This window comes from Malania oleifera, chromosome 13 (assembly GCF_029873635.1).
Source record: "Malania oleifera isolate guangnan ecotype guangnan chromosome 13, ASM2987363v1, whole genome shotgun sequence".
Lineage (NCBI taxonomy): Eukaryota > Viridiplantae > Streptophyta > Magnoliopsida > Santalales > Ximeniaceae > Malania > Malania oleifera.
The window spans coordinates 30,951,401-30,973,415 of NC_080429.1; the positions used below are offsets into that span (position 1 = coordinate 30,951,401).

At 35.8% G+C, this 22,015-nt stretch overlaps 1 protein-coding gene across 2 annotated transcripts; it reads right to left on the reverse strand.

The window, feature by feature from the left end:
• Positions 1 to 3,499: 3,499 nt before the first annotated feature.
• On the reverse strand, positions 3,500 to 21,009 carry LOC131146145 (M phase phosphoprotein 10). 2 transcript variants are annotated; one of them, XM_058095509.1, is made up of 14 exons: positions 20,209 to 21,009; positions 19,898 to 19,947; positions 19,193 to 19,301; positions 18,859 to 18,966; positions 18,601 to 18,738; positions 8,014 to 8,082; positions 7,871 to 7,912; positions 7,586 to 7,654; positions 5,386 to 5,457; positions 5,244 to 5,297; positions 4,981 to 5,122; positions 4,119 to 4,160; positions 3,998 to 4,032; positions 3,500 to 3,866 (listed from the first exon to the last, which is right to left on the reverse strand). In XM_058095509.1, the coding sequence occupies exons 1-13, from the start codon at positions 20,902 to 20,904 to the stop codon at positions 4,013 to 4,015; spliced, it is 1,611 nt and encodes a 536-aa protein (XP_057951492.1). In that variant the 5' UTR covers positions 20,905 to 21,009; the 3' UTR covers positions 3,500 to 3,866; positions 3,998 to 4,012. The 2 variants fall into 2 exon arrangements, with proteins under 2 accessions (XP_057951492.1, XP_057951491.1); XM_058095508.1 differs by having other exon boundaries at positions 3,500 to 5,122.
• Between the last annotated feature and the right edge of the window lie 1,006 nt (positions 21,010 to 22,015).

Genomic DNA, 22,015 nt, shown 5'->3' on the forward strand with positions numbered 1-22,015 from the left:
ACAAGAAAATACAGAAGGGGAAATGAAGGGGTGAGAGAACGAGTGGGAGGGATTGCAGACAGGAAAGGAGAAAAAGAAAAAGAAAGCAGAGGCTGACAAGGGAGGGGGGACAGTGAAAAGACGAAGTAGTAATGAGAAGGGGGAGAAGGGTGGAGATGAAAAGAGAAAAACGAAAAAAGAAATAACTGATAGACGTGAGGTTCGTAGTGAAAAGGAATGGAGTCGAAGGAGAAACGGAGGACGGAGAGACTGAACGAGGAGAAGGCGAGTCAGGAAGAACAAGAGACGAAGGGTGAACAGTAGCGAAGGATCAAAGGAGAGGAAGAATAGAGAAAGGCAGAGTCTTGAAGTAGTGAAGAGTATTTATTAGATTTTTGTGTTTCTACTTGTATAAATGTGTATATGAACCAATTTTACAGCTATGATTTGTGGAAGTGCACAAAGCTGATAGTTCGATAGAGTTTTAACTTCACAAAGCTGCAATGAATCGGGGTTGAATTCTTAATGCCTAGTGTTTCTAATCATTGTCTTGCTCTAGTGAATCTTTGTTTGAATCAAGGTTTCTCAAGGAGAACTAGTTCTAAAATTTTGAATTGCTGGACAAAGAATGCAGAGTTTAAGAAGATTGTGGCTGGAATGTGATGGTCAATGCTAACCCTATGTTCATTTTGTGCATGGAGCTTCTGTATTCAAAAATAAGCTCAAAAGCTTTTTCATAAAAAAATATATTATTCAGACATTTAGGGCAGACTCAACTGTAGAACAGGAAATGATTTTAGCTCGAGAAATGTTTCACTCTTTATCAGGCTCTATAGAGGAAGTGGATGAGAAAATGCAGATTTATATGGTAATTCTTAATGACGATGAAAATATGCTGCAGCAGAGGACAAAAGCTTTCATGGTTAAGGTTAGGACATGAGAACAAAAAAAAAAAAAAAACCTTCAAGGCTATTGGGTGATAATAGGGTTAAGACCCGAATACAGACATTGATATCTGATGACTACACCAAATTTAGTACTCGAAAGAAATTACTACTTTGATCCTTAAGTACTACAAACTGTTGGGTGAAGAAGATGATTACTAGTTTGATCCGAAGGAATACTAGTTTATAGCTTTCTTGTGGAGGGGTAATGATTGGAATTCAAAGTACAGATGGGAAAATATTTGCAAGCCATTAAGTGAGGGTGGTTTGGGGATTAAATTACTCTCTGAATGGGCAGCAACATTTTCCATTAAATTGTCATGGTTTATTTGTTCTTCAAGTCTTTTTTATGGGTCGTGTGGCTCCACTCCTACAAATTAAAGGTAAATGCATTTGGGCAGTCAAAGAAGGTTCAAATTTCTCATGGAAAAAAAATTCTAAAAGAGAGGCTATTTATTTAAATATTATAAAGTGACTAGCTGGAAACAGGGAAAAAATTTATTTGTTCTTTGATAATTGGCATCAAAATAGTCCTTCGCTTTAGCATTATGGGGATCAATTTCCCCCAAAATTGGGAGTGGGTAACAATGCAAAAGTAGCTGATATTATAAGCAACTCCTGGAAATTGCCTAGGAGACGGTGCAAATGTTACATCTTTTCAAGCTGTTTTTATGTGCAATCGTAGCAGAGCAATTGGGGATAGTTGGTATTGGAACTGCCCTCACTCTGGTAATTTTAAATTACATTCTGCTTGGGATAGTATCAGAAAGAGAGCAACTTGTCAATTGGGCATCCGTTTTATGGTCTAAACATAATGCCAAGATATGGTTTTGTGGCATGGCTTGCCATACTAAATAGACTTGACGCAATGGAAAAAGTGGCTAAATGGGAAAGGAATATTGACTAGTGTATGTGGAATTTGTGGATTGTGCTCTGAAACCAGAGATCACTTGTTTTTTGATTGTCAAAGGCTAAGACACGCTTCTATGATAGCTTTATTGAATTTGAATTTGAATATGGTTCCTGCCAATTGGAATGACAGTTTCACTTACATTTCTGGTTTAGGGAATAATGCTCTTGAGGAAAATATAAACTCTTTTGGTCTGCTGCTATATACTATTCTTGGAGAACCAAGATTGATTTGACTTCGATTATATGATCTTAGCTGGACAGATTACATCTTCAGTTAAAATGAGTGTGAAAGTAGATTTTATATGCTGAAAGTTTAAACTTCTTCTGGAGTTATTCTTTAGCTGTGTTGAAGTTTGAACTGGAGGTTGGGTTTCTCCCTGCTATGGTTTTTTATTTTGAGAATTGCCTTTTCAGTGGCTTGCTATTTTCATTTCAGCTGCTGTTTGCTCTTTAGCTGTTATGGCTGAACGTTGAATGATATTTTGGTGGTTGATTTTCTGTTTTGATTGTTGGAGTTGTTTTGCTATGGTGAAGCTGGTGTTGTCCTTTGCTGTTTGTTGTTGGATTGTCTGATTGATGACTCCCATTTGTAGGTTTGGTCTATGTTTCCAACTTATGGGGGTTAAAATCTCCTCAGTTATTGAAGCTAAACCAATTGCAGCAGTCTGAAGCCTGCTGGATTGAGCTATTGTTCTTGCTGAATTGTTGAGCTGAAGTTGGTGTTGTTTTTGCTGTTTGTTGATGAATTGGTCTGGTAGATCACATTTGGTTCTGAAGGTTTGGTCTGAGGTTTTCAGCTGTAAGCAGTTGGGAGTTTGAATCTGAACCCGTTGCAGTAGTTTTTCTGATTAACTGTTCTGTTTGCTTATAATGCAGCTGAAGTCGATTTTTTTCTTTTTAAGGTAAAAGTGTTCTTCAATTGTTCTATTTTGTCCTATGGCTTTTTGCCTTTCACAACTTGACTAATATATGATCTTAATTCAACTAAAAAAAAACGTACACAATTTAGTCACTACAGTATGCAACACGAAATGTAAATTAATACAACATAACTAGTATCATGCATGAATAACTCCCTACTAATTACAAGCCAAATAAACAAGAAGTTGGTTTTCCTTACGCATTCATGATTATGATTTGGATAATAAAATTTAAGGATAATGTTCACAAATCTGTGGTTTAGTGTAGAGAAGAAGGGCAGGAGCAGGAGAGCTAAGGAGAAGAGCAGCCGAGAGCTCCACTTCAAGGTTAATAATAAGTTCTTTTATTTATAAATTTTTAATAGCATTTAAAGTACATCAATCGGTAAAAAAAATTATTAATCATATCGATCAAATTGACCAAAATGTCTAAATATAATTATTATTTTCTTTGAATCTCCTATTTAACTGCTGCTAAAACAATTCAGCTAGAAACAGTTATCACCCGACACATCAATTAATCTATTATCTCACAAAACTTAAATGGGCCATGGCGGTTATTTTATATCATCTGACATTCCATCCGTACTTCAAACTATGATTAACAAGGGGCTGTTGCAGTAATCCTAGACCCCAACCTTTTTTCCCAAATAAATAAACCAACAGGTGTGACAATTTTATTCTTAAGAAAACTACAGAATTGAACTAAAAAGAGACTTGCTTTTTTGTGGGTGGAGGAAGAACTTCATAGCTACAACAATATGAGCCATTTGTATTATGAAAGAATATATAACATCCCTGATTAAATTTATTGAACAAAATTAGCCAAATTATAACAATTCCAAAATTTCAAAATTACAGTAACACTGGCCAAAATACCATCCAATAAGACTAAGCTACTCTTAGATCTTCTATCATCCCCTCTCTATATAGGGTTTTGCCTCTGCTGTCAAAAACTTAAGATTGCTAAATGTGGGCTACTGATGAGATCTTCAGATGGGTCACTTAGACCAATCCCCCCAAGGCACTGCTAAAATTGCAAATTGTACGCGAGTTGAAAGCATGCAGGAAGTTCCTTACAAGTTGGGGTGAGAATTAATCAGTTCTTTTCCTGCAATTTCATGAAGAATTTGAGAAGCTAAATATTTGGATCTTCAGATGGGTCACTTGGACCTATCCCCCCAAGGCAATGATAAAATTGCAAATTGTATACAAGTTGAAAGCATGCAGGAAGTTCCTTACAAGTTGGGGCAAGAATTAATCAGTTTCTTCTTTTCCTGCAATTTCATGAAGAATTTGAGGAACTAAATATTTGGATCAATCTTACATAGGGTCAGTTTGTTACAGAAAGCAAAGGAATTACCATGTTCTTGTGCCTTCTTAGACATCCTTTTTGATGCCCCGGCTGTAACCATGTTGCCCAAAATCAAGAATTAGTAAATTAGTAAATAAAACTGAGGGAATCGGAAAATGTTATTCTGACAACTATATTTGTACAATACACCAGGCCAGGAACTGGTTAATTGGAAGTGGCTTCAGTTAAATCTCAAGCAAACCTAGTTATTTCATATATATCATAGCCAATACAAAACAAGAACTGCAGATATCTCCGAGAGCACAAAATGAAAGGGTTTCTTCCAAAAACAAAAAGACAAAACAAAACAAGTGTAAGACAACTTGTCTATAATGTCAGTGTGTGTGTTTTTGCAGGTTGGGCTCAACACGAATGAAATGCTACTTGAGAATATAATTTGAGATGCACACTTTTTCTCCAGAATAATCCAAAGCATACTCAACCAGTTTCAGTATCAACTGACCCAGTAAATAAAAAAATTTTAAAAAATAAGGTATTGGTATCAACCAGCTGAAATTTTAGTTTTCCCAAACAGTCTAAGGTTGTCAGCTAATGGTTAGGATCAATGGCCTCCCTAATGACATGCATGAGTGTACTTAATGAGTGTATTTGTGTCAGCAACCAACGTGAGGAAGTTTCATCTCCTCAGACACTTTAGCATGCTTCATAAAGAAACGCAAACATCAGAATGCAACAAATTAGACCTGGCACAAATGACAGGTAAATAAATAAAAGGGTCTTGCAGGTTTGATTGATGCAAAAACTCTACCTGTCAAACTCAGCACCACAAAGCTTCCACTTCCATGGATAACATGAAAATGAGGACTTGTATTTAATAAATTAGCTAAAAAATTAATATAAACACTCTTACCTTTAAATTTCCTCTTTTTACTAGCTCTCCTCCTCTTCCTTTCTGCTTTTGTTAGCTCTGCTTCTTCTTTAATATCTCCTTTGCCAGCGAAAACTTCCTCAGGGGCCAGCATAGCTGCATCTGAGACTGCCACAGGTGCAATCTGCCCATGCATACACATTACACGTTATTGAGCTGTGAAATTTTTTTATTACTTCTACTTCAGAAGTCAAAAGCAAGATAAATTTTTTATTGAGAAAAAATTATGAGGGCAGGCTCTTTACCTCTTCCATAGCCAAAGCTGGGACATTTGCTTGTATTGACATTTCTTCTATAACCTGCATCAGCACACTCATAGCAGATGCCACATATTTGGCAAAAGGCTTACCTCACTAAATAAATAGAACTAATGTGAGAGAAGCATACAGGTTTGGGAGTGAAGTGGAAATGAGAAAGAGCGTCCAATTTCAAGCACAATTTCTTAAACAGCATGCTTGCCTGATCAAACATGATGACCACAAAATTAACCAATTTTACAGGGTCACACCAGAACACATGTAAGGATAAACAGCCAAAGATGGTAAATCATAAAACATTTTATTCATAGCATGCAGCCTTTACATAATATATTCTGCTGAATGGGCCTGCACCAGCTAATGAAAATATTATATTACAGATATGTAAAAAGTGATAACAAGAATGTATCAGATCTTTCCATTCGGAAATCCACCAACATTTTCCCTAAAACACTCCATGTTTATAAATGTAATAGAACTGCTGATAGTCGTAATTATTGTTATTATTATTTTTTTAAAGTCAAGAAACAAAAGAATGCATGCCCAAAAAAAAGTGAAAAAAAAAAAAAATGAAGCATTGCATGTGCAAACATCCATTTGACAATTAGACATCAACAGTTCACAGAAGGAATGAATCATATTATATAGTGTATTTGACACACTAGCAGAACAAGATGAAAACAAACTGCTTCCCATCCTAAATACTTGTCAAAAAAAGAATGTGCATGCATTTTCTCCTCTAAGGAACATGAAAATAAACATATCAACCAACGAAGAACTTTATTTTCAATGCACACAAGCAAGGGGTGATGTACAAAGAAGTATTGAATGATATCAAGCCGTAAATATCCACCAAATTATCCTCAAAATTTCCATTTTCCAATACCTTCAAGATCTAAATGGTGGTCAATGTTTGTCTTACAATAGTTTCCATTAATATTTCCATGAATCATCCAAAATTTATCAATATATCATAATTCTGATAAAATAAGAGATTCAAAGCTTTCCAATCCCAAAACTCAATACAATATGATTTTTGTCGATTTTTTATGAAATCTTTGAGGATTTGATAATTCTCATATAGGAATTATAAATAAATAAATATCAAAGTTTGGTAAATAAATCTCTTGATTTTGACAGAATTTCAATTTTTTTCAAAAAATTTAAACAAAGTTTGAACATTTTGACAAATCTTAAAATGTATTATAAAGTCAAATCAAAGATACAAATGCCCTTATTTCAAGTTTTGGTTATACAAAACTGTTTTTATTCATTTAACATGTTACCCATATTGAGTTATAACTTCATCTTTCACTTTTTTTTTTTTTTTTTGGCCAGGCAACATCATCTCATACTCAATACTTTGCGCATTCATGTACTTTCAATCTTTGTTCATAATTTTTAACCAGTGATTTTAATTTTAATTTTTTTATTAAATATAAAGTATTTTTAATACTAGTAGTCTAGTACTAACTTTATTGGTTTATAATATTGAATAATTTGATATTTTTTCTCATTAACAGACTTGTGCCATAATAATTGACAAATAAGTTTAAAACAATAAAACATATTGCTAGATCATTATATTTGCACTTTATCATAAATTGGCATCCAACATTTTAATTTATTATTAAGTCACTTCTAAATAGATTTTTTGTTTTTTTCAAATAAAGATTATGACAAGACGGATAAGAAATATAGCACTCAGTTTCTTGAAATTTCATGCGACATTGAACATCGACATAAATGCAACATTCTATTTGACCTTTTATATCTAATTATTTGTATTTTCACAATAAATAATATTTTATTGATTTATGAATTTTATTTATATTAATTAAATATTTTTCAACAGTTACAGTCACTGCACCGTATACACCACTTGCCATTGCTGCCCATGCAAGGAGTGGTGTCAAACCATGCATTAAATTCACAAAGCAGCAATATAGACAGGCCCTTTTAGTGCCAAGCCCAAGAAAATCTATGCATTTTTGTACTTTGTTTCCAATGGTTTAGCTCTAAATCCCATAATATTGTCTAAAGATAGTTTCTAAATTCATCAATATTTAAAATTGGCAACGAAATCAACGTTTATCAATTTTATGGTAAATTGAATATATTGTCCAAGGTGGAAAATGAAAGCCCAAATTAAGTCCTGCAGTTTATTTAAACCACATAAGAATCGACATTTGCCTCTGTATGTGCATATATTTAGCTCGGGTGGGGGGGAACAGCTTTGAAAGATGATAATTTTATACACCACACCCTGATACCCAAGCAAAACTAGGGATGCAATACAATAAAAAGGGACTAGAAAATGGCACACACACCTCCTTCTTCTGTTCATCGGAAAAAGATAGAGGGGCAGAAGTCGGATCTGCCTCCCGGACATATTCCTCCTGCAATAGTGGAAAGTGAACATTTTCAATATGTGCTAACTTTGAGTAATTGAAAAAACAAATTATAATATGCCAATTAAAGCTTAAAGTGAACTGCTAACATGAATTTGCACATTGCTAATTATAATGAAAAATCCAGTCAGCAGAATTAAAACATCTACACAAAGTGGAGACAATCTGAATGGGCAATAGTGGATGTTTCAAAAAAATGCCAACCTCGTAAATTTCAGCAAGCCCCTTCTTGCTTTTATTCTCATCCTGTATACAATTTAGAAAAACAAAAGGATCTTTGTTACAAACACATTTTTTTTCTTAAAATTTAAAGCAGAAATCAGCCACAAAGAACTACTGAATCATACCAATTCCTTTAGTTCTTTTGGTGCTTTAGACGGTAAACTAGGCGCCCTTTGAACATCATCAAAATGCCCCTAAAACAGCACAAAAAAATCATTAGTAACACCCAGAGAGAACGATCAATCAATAAGAAAGATAAAAATATTGATTTGCTTCAAACCCAAGAGTTCCTTATAAGTCCTGGAAATTCCACAATTTTGCCAAGAAGGAAATTATGTTCATCACACTAAAATGCAGAGGGCAAAACATATGGTATTTTAACTTCATAATTAGCAAATCAATAACAGGGAGGGAGGTCAATAAATTATTGTTTCACAGGAAAGCAGCTGTATGCAAAATATTAGTCAAAATCAAATTTAAATCGCCACCAAAATTGTCTGGAGGTGTCCGATAAAATTTTCATCCACTTCCTGTATTGTTTGCTCTACTAATTCTACCACATCTTCCTTCCTGACAACCAGAAATCTCCCAGCACTACCAAAACCAGAGGTTGATCCAGTTGCACTTTTCATTGCCATTTGCGGCTGATGAGACTCTGTCAATAGTTTTCCATTTTAGTTTCCAGCAGGCAAATCACATCTCCTCTCCACTTGTTAAGAAATGGTTTCATGACAGACCTCTTAAGCTTATCGTTTAATCCCCAAACATTCCAAGATATTAGCCACATTGACATAAATTCAGATAATAAACCCTCTGAAAATCCTATTCCTGCCATAATTTACCTAGAATGCCAACCTCAGTTCCCTGCTAGTCCTTTATTTATTTATTTATTGATTTTTTATCACTGCACAATTTCCTTTTTGGTTCTGTTTGTCTTCCTGTTGAATCTTTCTCTATTTCCTAAAAAAGGCATACTGCATTTTTCTCAAAGTCATCAAAAGAAGACCAATAACTTTACTCATCAATTTAACTTTCCAGAGGACGACCCAGTTGGAAGCTTGTTTCTTGTACTGTTGACTTTTGCTATCGAGGCAATTAAGTTCCTCAAGGTTTAGTGATTGCATGTCCATTGGGTTGTAGTCCAGGAAAGGCTTGTGGATGGGAATAATGCTAAATTGGGGTAGGATTGATCTGGGTTAAAGGGAAGTTATCATCCATTATGGTTGTTACCATCTATGTTGACAAGCCATCAGAATCGAGCTGGCTTATCATAATCTCTCCTTCCTCCGGTGTTCTGGCGAAGGTCAAGAGCACAGATCTGAGAGGTATGATGAGGATCTTTAGAGGTGCATATTGATGAACATCCAACAGCTTCAGGTATGATCAGAAGTTGTCTCTTGGGCCTTCACCTTCACAGGAGTCGAAAGGGCTTGAACAAGGCCCAATAGAGAAGATGGAGTTGGGGCCATCTTAAGAGTCCTAAGGCCCATCCATAGATCTCTGAAGCAGCTAGGCATCTTGAACCTGGAAGTGTTAAGGCCCACCTATTTCAAGTTTGAAATTTTTTTTGGACAGTTGTCTGCCACCTCCCTCCATCTGAGCCAACCTCCACTCGTGCAAACAAGAATGTGGGCTCAATCTTCTCCTCCATGCCTTCACTGTGTGCTGAACTTGCCTTCAGGGAGATGCTGATGCAGTGATGGAAGGGTGGGGTGGAGCCAACCACACACATGGGTTTCTGTAGCTTGATCTTCCAAAGGGTAAAGTCACCTTTGTTGTTGAGGTGATCAAGCATTCAAAGGTCAATGCTGAAGCCAAATTCCGACAGCATTTCAATTTGAATCTGGCCAGGATTCTTGGCCAACCCTTTGAGCTTTGCCTTCTGGAAAGGCAATTGACCTCCAGCCACCTGGGTTGATTTCCCGTAATGTGACAAATCTACCAAACTTGCTCCTCTTATGCTTGAGAATTAGGGTTTCTTATACCCCTCTCATCCTTCTAAACCAGGAGGGAAGCTTGTCACTGACCTAGGGATCATCCCACAAACCAAGAAATCAGTTAGCTTCATCTACTTCAATGGAGATGGAAATCCGTCAGCTCCTTCTTTCAGCACTCCAAGGAGATCCACATGCTCTACATTGAGCACAATGCCAAAGGATTTCCTCTCCAGAACAACAAATTCTTTGGTTGTCAACTTGCACAAGAGAGAGAGAGAGAGAGAGAGAGAGAGAGAGAGAGAGGGTCCACAAAACATATAAATTACTGTTGGGTTTTACTCTATTCAGCTCGGTTGCTTTGTTTTTAGCTGAATCAATTTATCAAAGCAACCTCAGTATGCTCTTTTTGGTCCAAAAAGATTTCGTTTATTAAAATCAAGGCAATAGATTCATCATACATAATTATTTGATCAATCCAATGTGTATCAATCAGCTGATGCACTCTTATCTAGTTCAAAATAATTTACTAAATCAGAAATATTCAATTCAGCTCAGCCATATGTATTTAACCAGATTCAACTGGGAAAGTGTGTGTGTTTTCATTTTAGAATAATCTATCCACCCTGGTATAGTTATTCTCTCAACTCAGTATGGCATATTCTTCTATACCTAGCCATGGTTACTAGCACAGTCAGACGTATGCAAAGACAACCACAGCCATTCACCCAACCCAAGTATTCTGTTACATTGGGCAACAAAGCTTCATTCTGTTCGGTAACTGGTGTCATCTGTTCAAACCGACCGTCTCTCATTCAAAATAATAGTTCATTTGTCCTAGCACAACACATTCAGAATAGGAAAATTCATCCCTGACCAAAAAAGTTTATTCCAATGTCTGATCCAGCCCCCTGAGCCAGCTCAGTATGTTCAAATCAGTCTCAATACATATCCTCAACTCAGCCTTCCCAGGTTTGCCTCTATTGTTCGGCTCCGCCTTTTGGGTGCATTCATTTTGGTGGCTACACTGGGCAAGGTCTTGCGGCCCTAGCCCATCTTAGAAGCAACAAAGGTGTAGGACAGGACTGGCCAAAAGGGAGGCCTTAGCATATTGACATGGCGTCCCCCCCCCCCGGGGGCGGGAGCAGGGTGGCAACTGGCTAGCAGTGGCTAAGGAATCTATGTAACCAAAAGAACTGGACTCCACCCCCACCTTTTTTTTGTTACGTTGTTATTTGCTTAAAGACTATTTTGGTCCTTCAAATGATTAAACTGTCCTTTACAGATGACAATTTAAACATGGGATAGGACAACCATCAGTCCAATACAATACTATTCAATCCAGTCCAATCCCATAAATTTTAGCCACCTAAATATACACACCCTTATATTATTCAGTTCAGCCCTACTCAGTTCCACCACTCCAGATCTGCCCCGATATTATTCTGTGCAGCCCCCACAGCTTGGCCTCAATGATATTCAAACCAGCCTCTACTGATCAGCTTCTATATTATGCAGCTTGGCCTCTTTAAATCAACCCTCATATTGTTGAGCTCAGCCTCTATATTATTTAGCTCAACCTCTATAGAATAACCTTGAGGATCAGCCACTATCTTGATATATTCTGATCATACCAGGTCAGCATCTAACTCAACATATACTGAATGCATTATATGTCCTCCTGAATCATCTCAGAGCATATGTTTATTCAGCCCAAAGCATTTTATTGAGCAGCAACTCAAAATAACTGGAGCTTCTCTGTATCCAATGGCTTCGTGGTTCAAAGCTGCAGAAGCTGATGGGAATTTTTTTTTTTTCTCTCAGCATAGGATAAGCTGTTTTTGATATTATGTGCCATCTTCAAGATCCTTCGAATTCGCCCCGCTGTTCTTGAGTTGATTTGAGAAATTTGTTCTAATTTGATCAAAATTCTGGTGATCGTAGTGACTCTATTGAGATTGTTGATAAGTTGTGATCCAGATCCACCTGAGCTCTGATTAACTTTCAGATTAAATTGAAATTCAAGACCTTTGGTTCTTGAATTCTTTTTCTGATATGGATATTTTAATACAATTAGAAAAATTGATTGGCATCAATCCAGAGAAGGTGTTTGCAATAAACAGATGGAAGGACATATCAGAAAATTATATTTCATGAAGGGATCTTTCCAACTCTGAAGAAATTGAAGGAGATGATCTTAAACCAGTGCATAAAGATAGTTGAATTCTTATAAATCCTCCACAAAGCATCTTCAGATTGGGTGGGGAGATGTGGAAAGAGACCTCAAATTGGATCTTAAAAAACCTCCACTGTACTCATATGTCAAGACAATTGGGGATAAAATATGGAAAGCTGCTGGTTCAGTGGAGATTGTACTCTTTCGAAATGACTCATATTTGTTCCAATTTGTGAAGGAAGAGAATGAAGGTTGGATTCTTGAAAAAGATCCCTGGTTTGTTGGCAACAATCCCATATTTTCTCTCCAAGGTCATCACAAATTGAAAATCGATGTCTGCAACTGGATACTATTACCTATATGGGTGCAATTCTATGGAGTACCATCTGTTTACTGGACTAAAATTGGACTGAGTCATGTTGCTGGCTCAGTAGGTACTAGATAAGCCATTATATCTGGATTCCTTTATAAAGAAGATGAGGAATCTAAATTGAAGAATTTGCATTGAGGTTAATGTCAGTACAGACTTACCATATAAGATTGAGCTAAAGACCCTGGAAGGAGACTACAAATTATTAATCTGGAATATTCTTGGAAGCCTCAGAAATGTAGCAAATGCCATGAAATTGGGCATTCTGATTAACCTGCAAAAATGAAGGTCTGGGTGGAAAAGGACAAAGCTCGAAATGAAGGAATTATGGAGTCTTCTAATCCTTTTACAGTTCTTGATACCCTTGAAGTGGATTTTGGTGAGCCAATATTGAAAGATACTAAGGACAAAAAGAAAAATAATTGCAAATCAGTCTAGGAATCAGAGAAGTTATCCTATGATGCTGTCACTAGCAATAAAACTGCAAATGATCCTGCTGATGAAGGGAAAAATGAGAAAAGACCTGAAAAATGCAGTGTATCTGGTACTAGCAATAAGTCTGCGAATCATTCTGCAAGGAAAATCTGAGGTATAATCTGATACAGATGTTGGAAAGTTAGCTGTGATTACTCATAATCAAGAAAGGAGCCCTGAGGAAGTTACTCCCAAATCCTGTTGATGGTGGAGAGAGTTCATTTTCTCAGCAGCCAGAAAATGGTGAGAAATCTCATAAAATAATGAAGGCCAATGCTCAAAGTGTTACACGATGATTTTTTTTTTTTTTTTTTTTTGTGATTGAAGAAGAAGATAATTTATTAGAAGAGGAGAAAAGGGAGTACAAAATATGGAGGACGAGGAATCCTATCCAACCAGCTAAAAAGATCTTAAAGTTGAGACTATTAAGCCACAGCTAAAAAATAATAATAAAAAAAAATGAGGATGCAAATATGAGGTCCCAGGATAAACCAAGAGAAAACTCAAAAAATCGTACTTTTTCTTAATGAATATTCATTTAGGACATTGGATTATAAAGGGTTTGAATGAACCCTATAAGCAGGCAGAAGTAAGATTAATAAAGAGCAGAAATTTAAAGATGTTAGGCATCTGCGAGACAAGTGTAAGGCTTAAAATTTCTCTAAAATTACTAAGTTTATTAAACCAGATTGGGTTTTCCTGCACAATTATAGTAGTAGTCTCTCTCATGGCAGATTATGGCTCGTCTATGATCCTAGAATTTTCAATATAATAGCTATGCATCATCAACGCCAATATGTGACCACCATAGTTGAGGCACAGGCTTTTCCTCGCTTTTGGGTGAGTTATGTATATGCATCAAATTCAGTTACAGAAAAATGAGTGTTATGGAATTATATGAAGGATTTTGCTCAAGAATAGAAGATGTTCCCTGGGTTGTTCTGGGAGATTTCTATACAGTGGGAAGTATTTCAAAAAGCTATAGTTCTTCCACCAATTCATGTATTGCAGCTGCAGATGATTTTATTACTTGTCAAGTTGATGCAGGCCTTCAGGATATTCCTTGTTCAGGTACACTTTATACCTCGTCAAACAAAAGAGGAGTTGGTTTTATTGCTAAAAAGCTGAACAGAGTTATGAGTTCTCCTCTGGGTTATACTGTTTGTGCAAATATAACATTAGAATTTCTCTCCAGGAGTCTGATCATTTTCCTTCCCAGGTCGCTCACTCTAGTGATAGTACAGCTAAAGCAGAACACCCTTTCAAGTTCTTGAATTGCTGGGTAACTAATGCAGACTTTAAAAATACAAGGCTATGCTTGGTCATCTTCAAACCGTACTGGTTCTGCTATGTTTAAGCTAACTCAAAGGCTTAAGGTGGTAAAGAGGGTTCTTAAGGAATTTCATATGAAATACCAGATTTAAATTCCAAAGTAAATCAAGCTAGGGAAAAATGGAGGAAATGCAAATAGATATTCTTACCAAAGATAATTCCTCATCTCCTGAAGGAGGAAAGAATTGCCAAGAAGCCTATTATAATCTTCCCCAGAAAGAAGATATTTTTCTTAAGCTAAAGGCTAAAGTTGATTGGCTGAAGCTGGGGGACAGAAATAACAAATTCTTCTATAATGCAATAAAGGAGAGGAGAAATAGATCACAAATTAATTTTCTTCGAAGATCTGATGGTTCTAAGATAAGTGATCAGCAGAATTGGTAAGGAATTAATTACTTTTTTCTCAAATCATCTTGGAGTAACTGATGGATTGGTAAAGCCTTGTTCCCTTGAATTTCTGAATGATTTCATTGGTTTCAACTGAACTGGGGATCAGAAAGCACAGCACTCTGAATGTGTTTCTAAATAGAAAATTAGAAAAGTATTTTTTCTATCCCTAATGATAAAGCTCCACGCCCTGTTGGGTATGGAGCAAATTTTGATAAAGTTTGCTGGGAAATTATTCAAGAGGATGTCATTGAAGCCATTCAATCTTTTTCCAGAGATGCTAAACTGCTGCAGCAGGTTAGTTGTACAGTGATCTCATTAGTTCAGGCCTATAGTTTGTTGCAATGTTATATAAAATGCAATAAAAAAGATCCTTGCTGGTAGGCTTCAAGTTTGTTTGGGTAGTTTTGTGACTCCAAATCGAATTGCCTTTGTAAAAGGTAGATCAATACAAGATGTGATTCTCCTTGCTCAATCCTTGCTTCATAATTACCATATCAATAAAGGTACTCCTTGATTGGCATTAAAAATTAATCTCAAAAAGGCTTTTGAATCAGTAAGTTGGGACTTCCTTCTGTCTTCTTGAAGCAATTCAGACTCCTCTCATTTTTTGTAGCTGGAATAAAGAACGCTTAATTCTCTTTAGCTATCAATGAATCTTTGGAGGACTCTTTCAAGGGTATAATAGGGATAAGACAAGGGGATCCCCTTCCCCCTTACTTATTTCTCATGGTCAATGTTTTAAAAGGTGAAGGTGTAAGGCAAGGCATTGTAACCCTTAAGAAGCGAGAGTAAGACTTAAGGGGTTGGGGCATAAGCCTTTTGAAAATTTTACTTTAACATAAAAATGTGTGAATAAATTATATATTTTTAAAAAATTAAGAAAAAATTAAGAAAATCACAAATATAGTGTGTGTGTGTGTGTGTGTGTATATACTTTGCAAACTACTTGTTGGCCATCCAAAAATTGCTAACTTGAATTCATGACATAAATCATGACAAGAGATAGCTATACAAAGTTAAAACTATTTTCATGATCATATTATGACATTCCTTTCATACAATCATGTAATTATAAATTTTCCAGCCAATTCTAACTTGAGAATCACCCACCCAAAATGCATAAACCTCAACTAAAAAGGCACAAAAGGAGTGCCTTTTTATACAAATGCAAAGCCTCATCATGTAATGTGTTAGCCTTTTTGGAATTTGGTATTTTAGATTGAGCCTCGATGTTTTAGGAAAGAGGACTTGAAATTTCATCCTAAATGTAAAAGTATTGGGCTATCAATCTTTGTTTTGCAGATGATCTTCTGCTCTTTGCTTTTGGGAATCTGGGGATAAGTATTACACATTCCTTGGAGTTCTTTTATACTATTACAAGTCTTCAAATGAATCTTTCTAAATCTATGATGTTTCACTCTAAAATTGATGATGTAACTCTTCAGAATACCCATAAGAACTTGAATATAACTATGGGGGTCCTACCAGATAGATATCTGGGACTTCCTCGAGCAACAAAAGAAAAAATCATTGGGAATATTAGTAACTGGGATAAAAAAAAAATCCTTTCGTATGCTAGCAGAATTCAGCTAATCAAGTCAGTTTAGACGAGTATCCACCAGTATTGGGGTTCATGTATTTTTCTTTCAAAATTTGGTTCTGAATTGTTTGGAGAAAAGATTTAAGGCCTTTCTTTGAAAAGGCAAGGATTTCGCTTGCTCCTCTAGCAAAATAAGTTGGAATAAAGTATGCAAGCCTGTTGCAGATGGAGGCCTTGGTCTCATAAGATTAAATGAGCTAAGGGATGCTTTTCCTGTAAAAAAGCTTTTATGGCTCATTGGTACGGCTGCCTTTTCCTTCAGGTACCTGGTTGATTTCTTATAAACTAAAGAACAGAAGTATTTGGGCTCTAAGATCACCTCCTTCTGATACTCCAGCTTGGTGTACAGTTATTAAAGTCAGACATAAAGTGGCCTATTTATTTAGCTACAATGTTGGAGATGGTAGAAACACCTCACCGTTATTTGATAATTGTCATCCATATGGTTCCCTCTTCCAGAAATATGGACTATCCATTCAAAAAGAATTTTTTTCTCTCTCACAATACTACTGTATCTGAAATAATAAAAAATAATGCTTGGTGCTGGTCTAGAAGAACTACTCAGGTTATAAAGGAAATCATAGAATCTATCTCTTTTCATCCAATTATGGCACAGGCAGACTTTTAACACTTTTTCTGGTAAAAATTTCCAGCAAATTCCTTTTATCTGCAGCATGGGAGGTTATTAGAGAGAAGGCTTCTACTGTATGATGGCACAAAATTCTTTGGTTAAAAATCATATCCCTAGATTTGCATTGATTCTCTGGATTACTAAATGGAGGGATTTACACAATATGAATTGCATTCGTTGCTGCAATTTCACTTATCAAACCTATAACAGAGTAATCACTGCCAGATTTGCTTGCTGCCCCTCTAGAAACTGGGATGAGGAATTGAAGGTCTTTCTGCTGATCTTAACAAATTTATTCTTGCTATCTCAATCTATCATATTTGGAGAACAATAAACAAAGTTATCATTGATAACTCCTCTAGCAACATCAACAGCATCATCTTTGATCAATGGGGACATAGATAGTTACATGCCTCAGATTAGGAGGTCCTCAATTTTCTTCAAATTTTCTGATTGTATTTCCCTGAGTGACTTTGTCTATTTTGTTGTGTTTTTTGTTGCTTCCACAGGACTTTAGTCCAGCTATCTTGTATCCCTTTTATGCTCAATATATTCTTCTTAACTTTTTCCTAAAGAGAGAGACAAAAAAAACTCAAAATGACTGAACTGACATAGGATGAATGAGCTCCTATTGAAAGGCCATCATTCAATATGGCCTAACCAAAGTGATTCTCCCACCAGCCTCCACAGGAATATCATATGTCTTACCCGAAGCTTTTCTCAAACCACTAGAGGAAATTCTTCAGCAGTCTCCAACACTACAAATAAAAAAAGAGCTAAGATGGCTGACCTGCCAAGGGAGCTCCCAAACTAGGGAGGAAAAAAAAAAGATTAGAAAACATATCCATAAGATGGAAAGGAGCTCCCAAGATGATCCTTGCACTTAAAATGGTCCGACTTGAAACATGGCATATCCAAAAGACGGACAACCTCAAAAAAGGCCAGCTTGGAAAATGGCGTCCACATCAACCTCCAAAACATAGCATAAGGGGAACCTATCCTTGACAAGATCTAGCCTGAGCAAGAAAAATCAGGTAGACCAAATTAGATAAAGCTCATTATCTTGGCAAACTAAATCGAGATTTTTAGTATCCAGTCTCCTAAGTTTAGCTCAAACTTTCTGATCACAACAAAAAGAAAGAAAGAACAAGATTTAACTACTGCCTTTGCCTGAGGCAAAAAGATTCACTTTCATCTTCAAAGTAGGGGTGTATTTGTGCAGGTGGGTGGTTAGGTGTTTTTTTTTTTTCTTTTTTTTTTTTAGGGGGGCTGTTGCCATTTAGCTAAAGGCGAAGGAGTCTTTGAAGATCCAACACTGCATGTTATACCCTATCTCCATAATGTTATGGTTCTTTCATCATATTCATGACCTCCTACATGGGCAGCAAATTGCTCCCTAATAATTAGCTTCACTTTTTTTCTCATACAAGGATTTCCCCTGGAGTGCCCAAGGTATGCACCTCCTACCCTAAGAAAATCCCATGAAAAATAGGAACTGACTTATGCATCAGAGATGTCTCCCAAAGAACACCATGAGACTCTTTAAGTATTTCCCTGTTCTTTGATTGCAGGGCTGAAGAGCAATTGCCAATCTGTACCATCAGATTTCTGCTGTAACAACTTCTTTAAGTTATTTATAGGTAATGCTACTGGGTTCCTAGAGCAAATTAAACTCATTATCTTGGTCAACACCTAGCAATTTATGTCAAATTTATTAACAAACAAAAATGCTTTTGATAAGATAAAGAAAATTTTGTTGACAGAATAGTGATGTTTTAATTATATCCATAAATTATGCAGTTTACCTCAAGGATTCGTTTCCGAATTAAATCTTCAAGGGATGCAGTAACTTCTTCAGTGATTACAGGGGGAGGTCTCACATTGTGCTCAAAATCTAGATCAACTTCTAACGCACTATTTTTTGGCCTTTTAGCAGCACTTACCTGTTACCAAACAGCATACTAAATAAATTCCAATTTAAATAATAAACATTGAATTAACTCGCATGCAGGGGACAGAAAGCAGTGTGTGTGAGACAGGATATCTAAGAGAACAAGTAATACCTCTCCCTGCATGTCCCAAGCCCTTGGCTCCAAATTTGCTTTTTCCATTTCCTCTATTTTTGACCGAAGCTTCGCAAGTTCTTTTTCATGGGTAGAAAGTTCTTTCTTCTATAGGAGTAGGAGAACAATTTAATAAATCTACTATCCAATAACTCGCACGCAAGTGCATGTGCACAACAGAAAAATAAAGTCTGTGTGTCATGAGAAGTGCAAATAAATTTTGTTTAGGTGTAGGCAGAATATAAAGAGATAATACAACATCTGATTGCTGAATGCATTTTGTCAGGTGTAAGGATGTTATAAATAAATAATAAACCAGATGATTGTTGAATACCTTGTCATCTGCTATTTCATTGTCAGTTTCCAAGTCATCTGTTCCATCATCTGGTTTCATTTTGCTTTTTGAATCCTGTTTCCTCTTAGAACCAAAAAAATCTTCGTATCTGGATATATTACATGCACAAATGAAGCAAAAATAACATAAAACATACATGGATACCCACACCAACACCCATATACATACATACATACATATATATATATATATATATATATCACGTATATGACAACAAATTTATTTAAAAAACATTTAGAGACAAATTCACTATTGAAAATTATCCAATAAATCGAATGCATCAAACTACATAAACATGTTCATTATAGATAATATTTAAAAATAAAATAAACTTATGTGTGAACCAGCGTCTGGCTAGTATTCAGAGTGTTTTGTTGAGCATATATGCCTAAAATTTTGCAGGAAAATGGGATAATAACACATGCCAGATAACATATAAAGTTGAAGCAGCTAAACGAAAAACAACATAATCTTATCAATATATTCATAAGAAACAGACAGACATGCATATAAATAAATAACTATACAAGTCCATAAATGTGTATACAACAACATCAAACCAAGCCTTAACTCCCACAAGATGGGGTCAGCTACATGAATTATTTTCCCCAATTTACATGATCATGGGCCCATGAATGAGTATACACTTCAAAATAGTGAAGAACAAGATGAAAGAAGCAGTACCTTGCACTTTCCAACTTGCTTTCATCATCACCATCCCCAAATGCTCCAAGCTGCAAAAGTGTAATGCAAAAAGGTAAGAAAACATAATATACAAAAGGAAATAAATATTCAGCATCTCAAGGAAATTCAGAACAGAACAAAGTTATATTTCAAAATCTTCAGGTAATGCTGCAAAACATGCATCCAACTACCAAGCGTCTAAATAATTTCACACTTAGGAGTAATTAAATTTTGACTAGCAAGCTTGATTTACAAGCTTCTTAAAATACAAAGTAATCTATTTGAAAAACCAATCTCCAAAACATCCTCACCTCATCATCCTCCTCCTCGTCCTCGTCTTCATCTCCATCTTCTTCTTCTTCTTCTTCTTCTTCTTCTTCTTTGGAAACCTTACCATCACTCTTCTTCTTCTTCTTCTTCTTCAACCCATACTCTCTCGCCTCGTCTTTCTCTAAATACTCTTCCAAATCCTTCATCTTAAGAAATTTATCCTCAATCCCTCCAGTGCCACCGCTTCCCTCCTCCCCCTCTCCATCTTCCTCCTCCTCCTCCTCCTCCTCCTCCTCATCATCATCATCATCATCTTCATTATCATCATCAAACCCCTCTTCATCAAACTCCTCCACATCCTCATCTTCTTCAAAAGTCTCAGTCTCTCTCTTTCCATTCTCACTCTCTCCCTTCAATTTGCCACCCATCTCGCTGAAAAGCTTCGAAATTTCTCCTGGGTTTTTCTCGAACCACCTCAGGTCTTTCCGGAGACTCGACAACAGAGGCTGAGATTGCAAGTCTATCTGCTGCCATATCTGTTCAGCGTCAAAGCCCTCGACGAGAAGATTGTCGAAAGGCGACTTGGGGCAGAAGGGCCTCAGACGCGAGAAGAGGTGGCGCGAAGCCGTGCGAGCGGTGTGAGAGAGGTCCTGAGACGGTGCGAGCCAGAGGGGAGGGTCTACTGATTTCAGAAAGTGGAGGGCCTCGAAGCCTTCTGCTTCTGCTGGAGTCGCCATTGAAGCCACGGTTGAGCTGCTTAAGATTCCTCGGATGGTTTGGAGGGTTTTAGGTGGCCAGTGGTCTACCAGCAGCGAGCTAATGTGACGACGTTTTGAAGTTCTTTCAATAGAAGTATATTTTTAGGGCATTCTTATATCTATATTTTTAGGGCATTCTTATATCTTTTGTTATAGTAAAAGTAACTCAAGCATGAGTGTGAAAGATAACAAAAATGAAAATTAGAAAACTACTAATACAATTTAGTTTGACATCGTCCAAAAATTCAATTGAGACTAGTGCCACGATGAAATTAAAATCTTTTGAAAGTTTGAAACGATGTTAAGATAAATAATTAAAATTTATAATTATTTGTAAATAGTTATATTTCCAATTTTGTACTTCGTATAATGGCTTCCCTTGTAATTTTCTGGTTAACAAACTATAATTTTTGTCATAGATTGAAGACTAGGATTGATTATTTTATATGAGCAAATTAGAAATCACGATTTTAAGTGGAGCTAATTAAAACAAAATCAAAGGTTGTTAAATTATTATTTTACCTAAAAGTTTAAACTGTTTTAACACTTTCTTACACGTGTCGCCCAACAACATGTAAATGTAATTTTTTTTTTTTAAATTGCGAACAGCAAGATTAGAACACAGGACCTCTTGGCAATCGGTTCTGATATCATGTTAGATTATCACTTTACTTAAATATTTAAACTATGAGGTTGTGGGCCAATAATGTATATCAAATTTTAACAAATGTGTTAAACGTATAGTCTAACCTAAGAAATATAATGATAGAAATGATGCAAAAAGTGTAAAACACAAAATAAAGATAATTTTTTAAAATTATTAATAAAATAGATTTTTTATTTAAATAATTTAATGAGAGAAATTCTCAAAAAAAAAATTGAACTAATTCACATGAAAATAAGTTATATTGAGAAAAAATTTTTATCAAAATTATAGTTTTATAGAAACAACATATCTTACTTATACTCTAAATTATGCATTAGAAAAAAAAAAAAAACTAACGAGGTGGTAATCCATTTTCTTTGATTTATATTTAAAGAGCAAACAAACTATTGATTTTTTCATTCAAATTTTTGTTCATATGCTAAC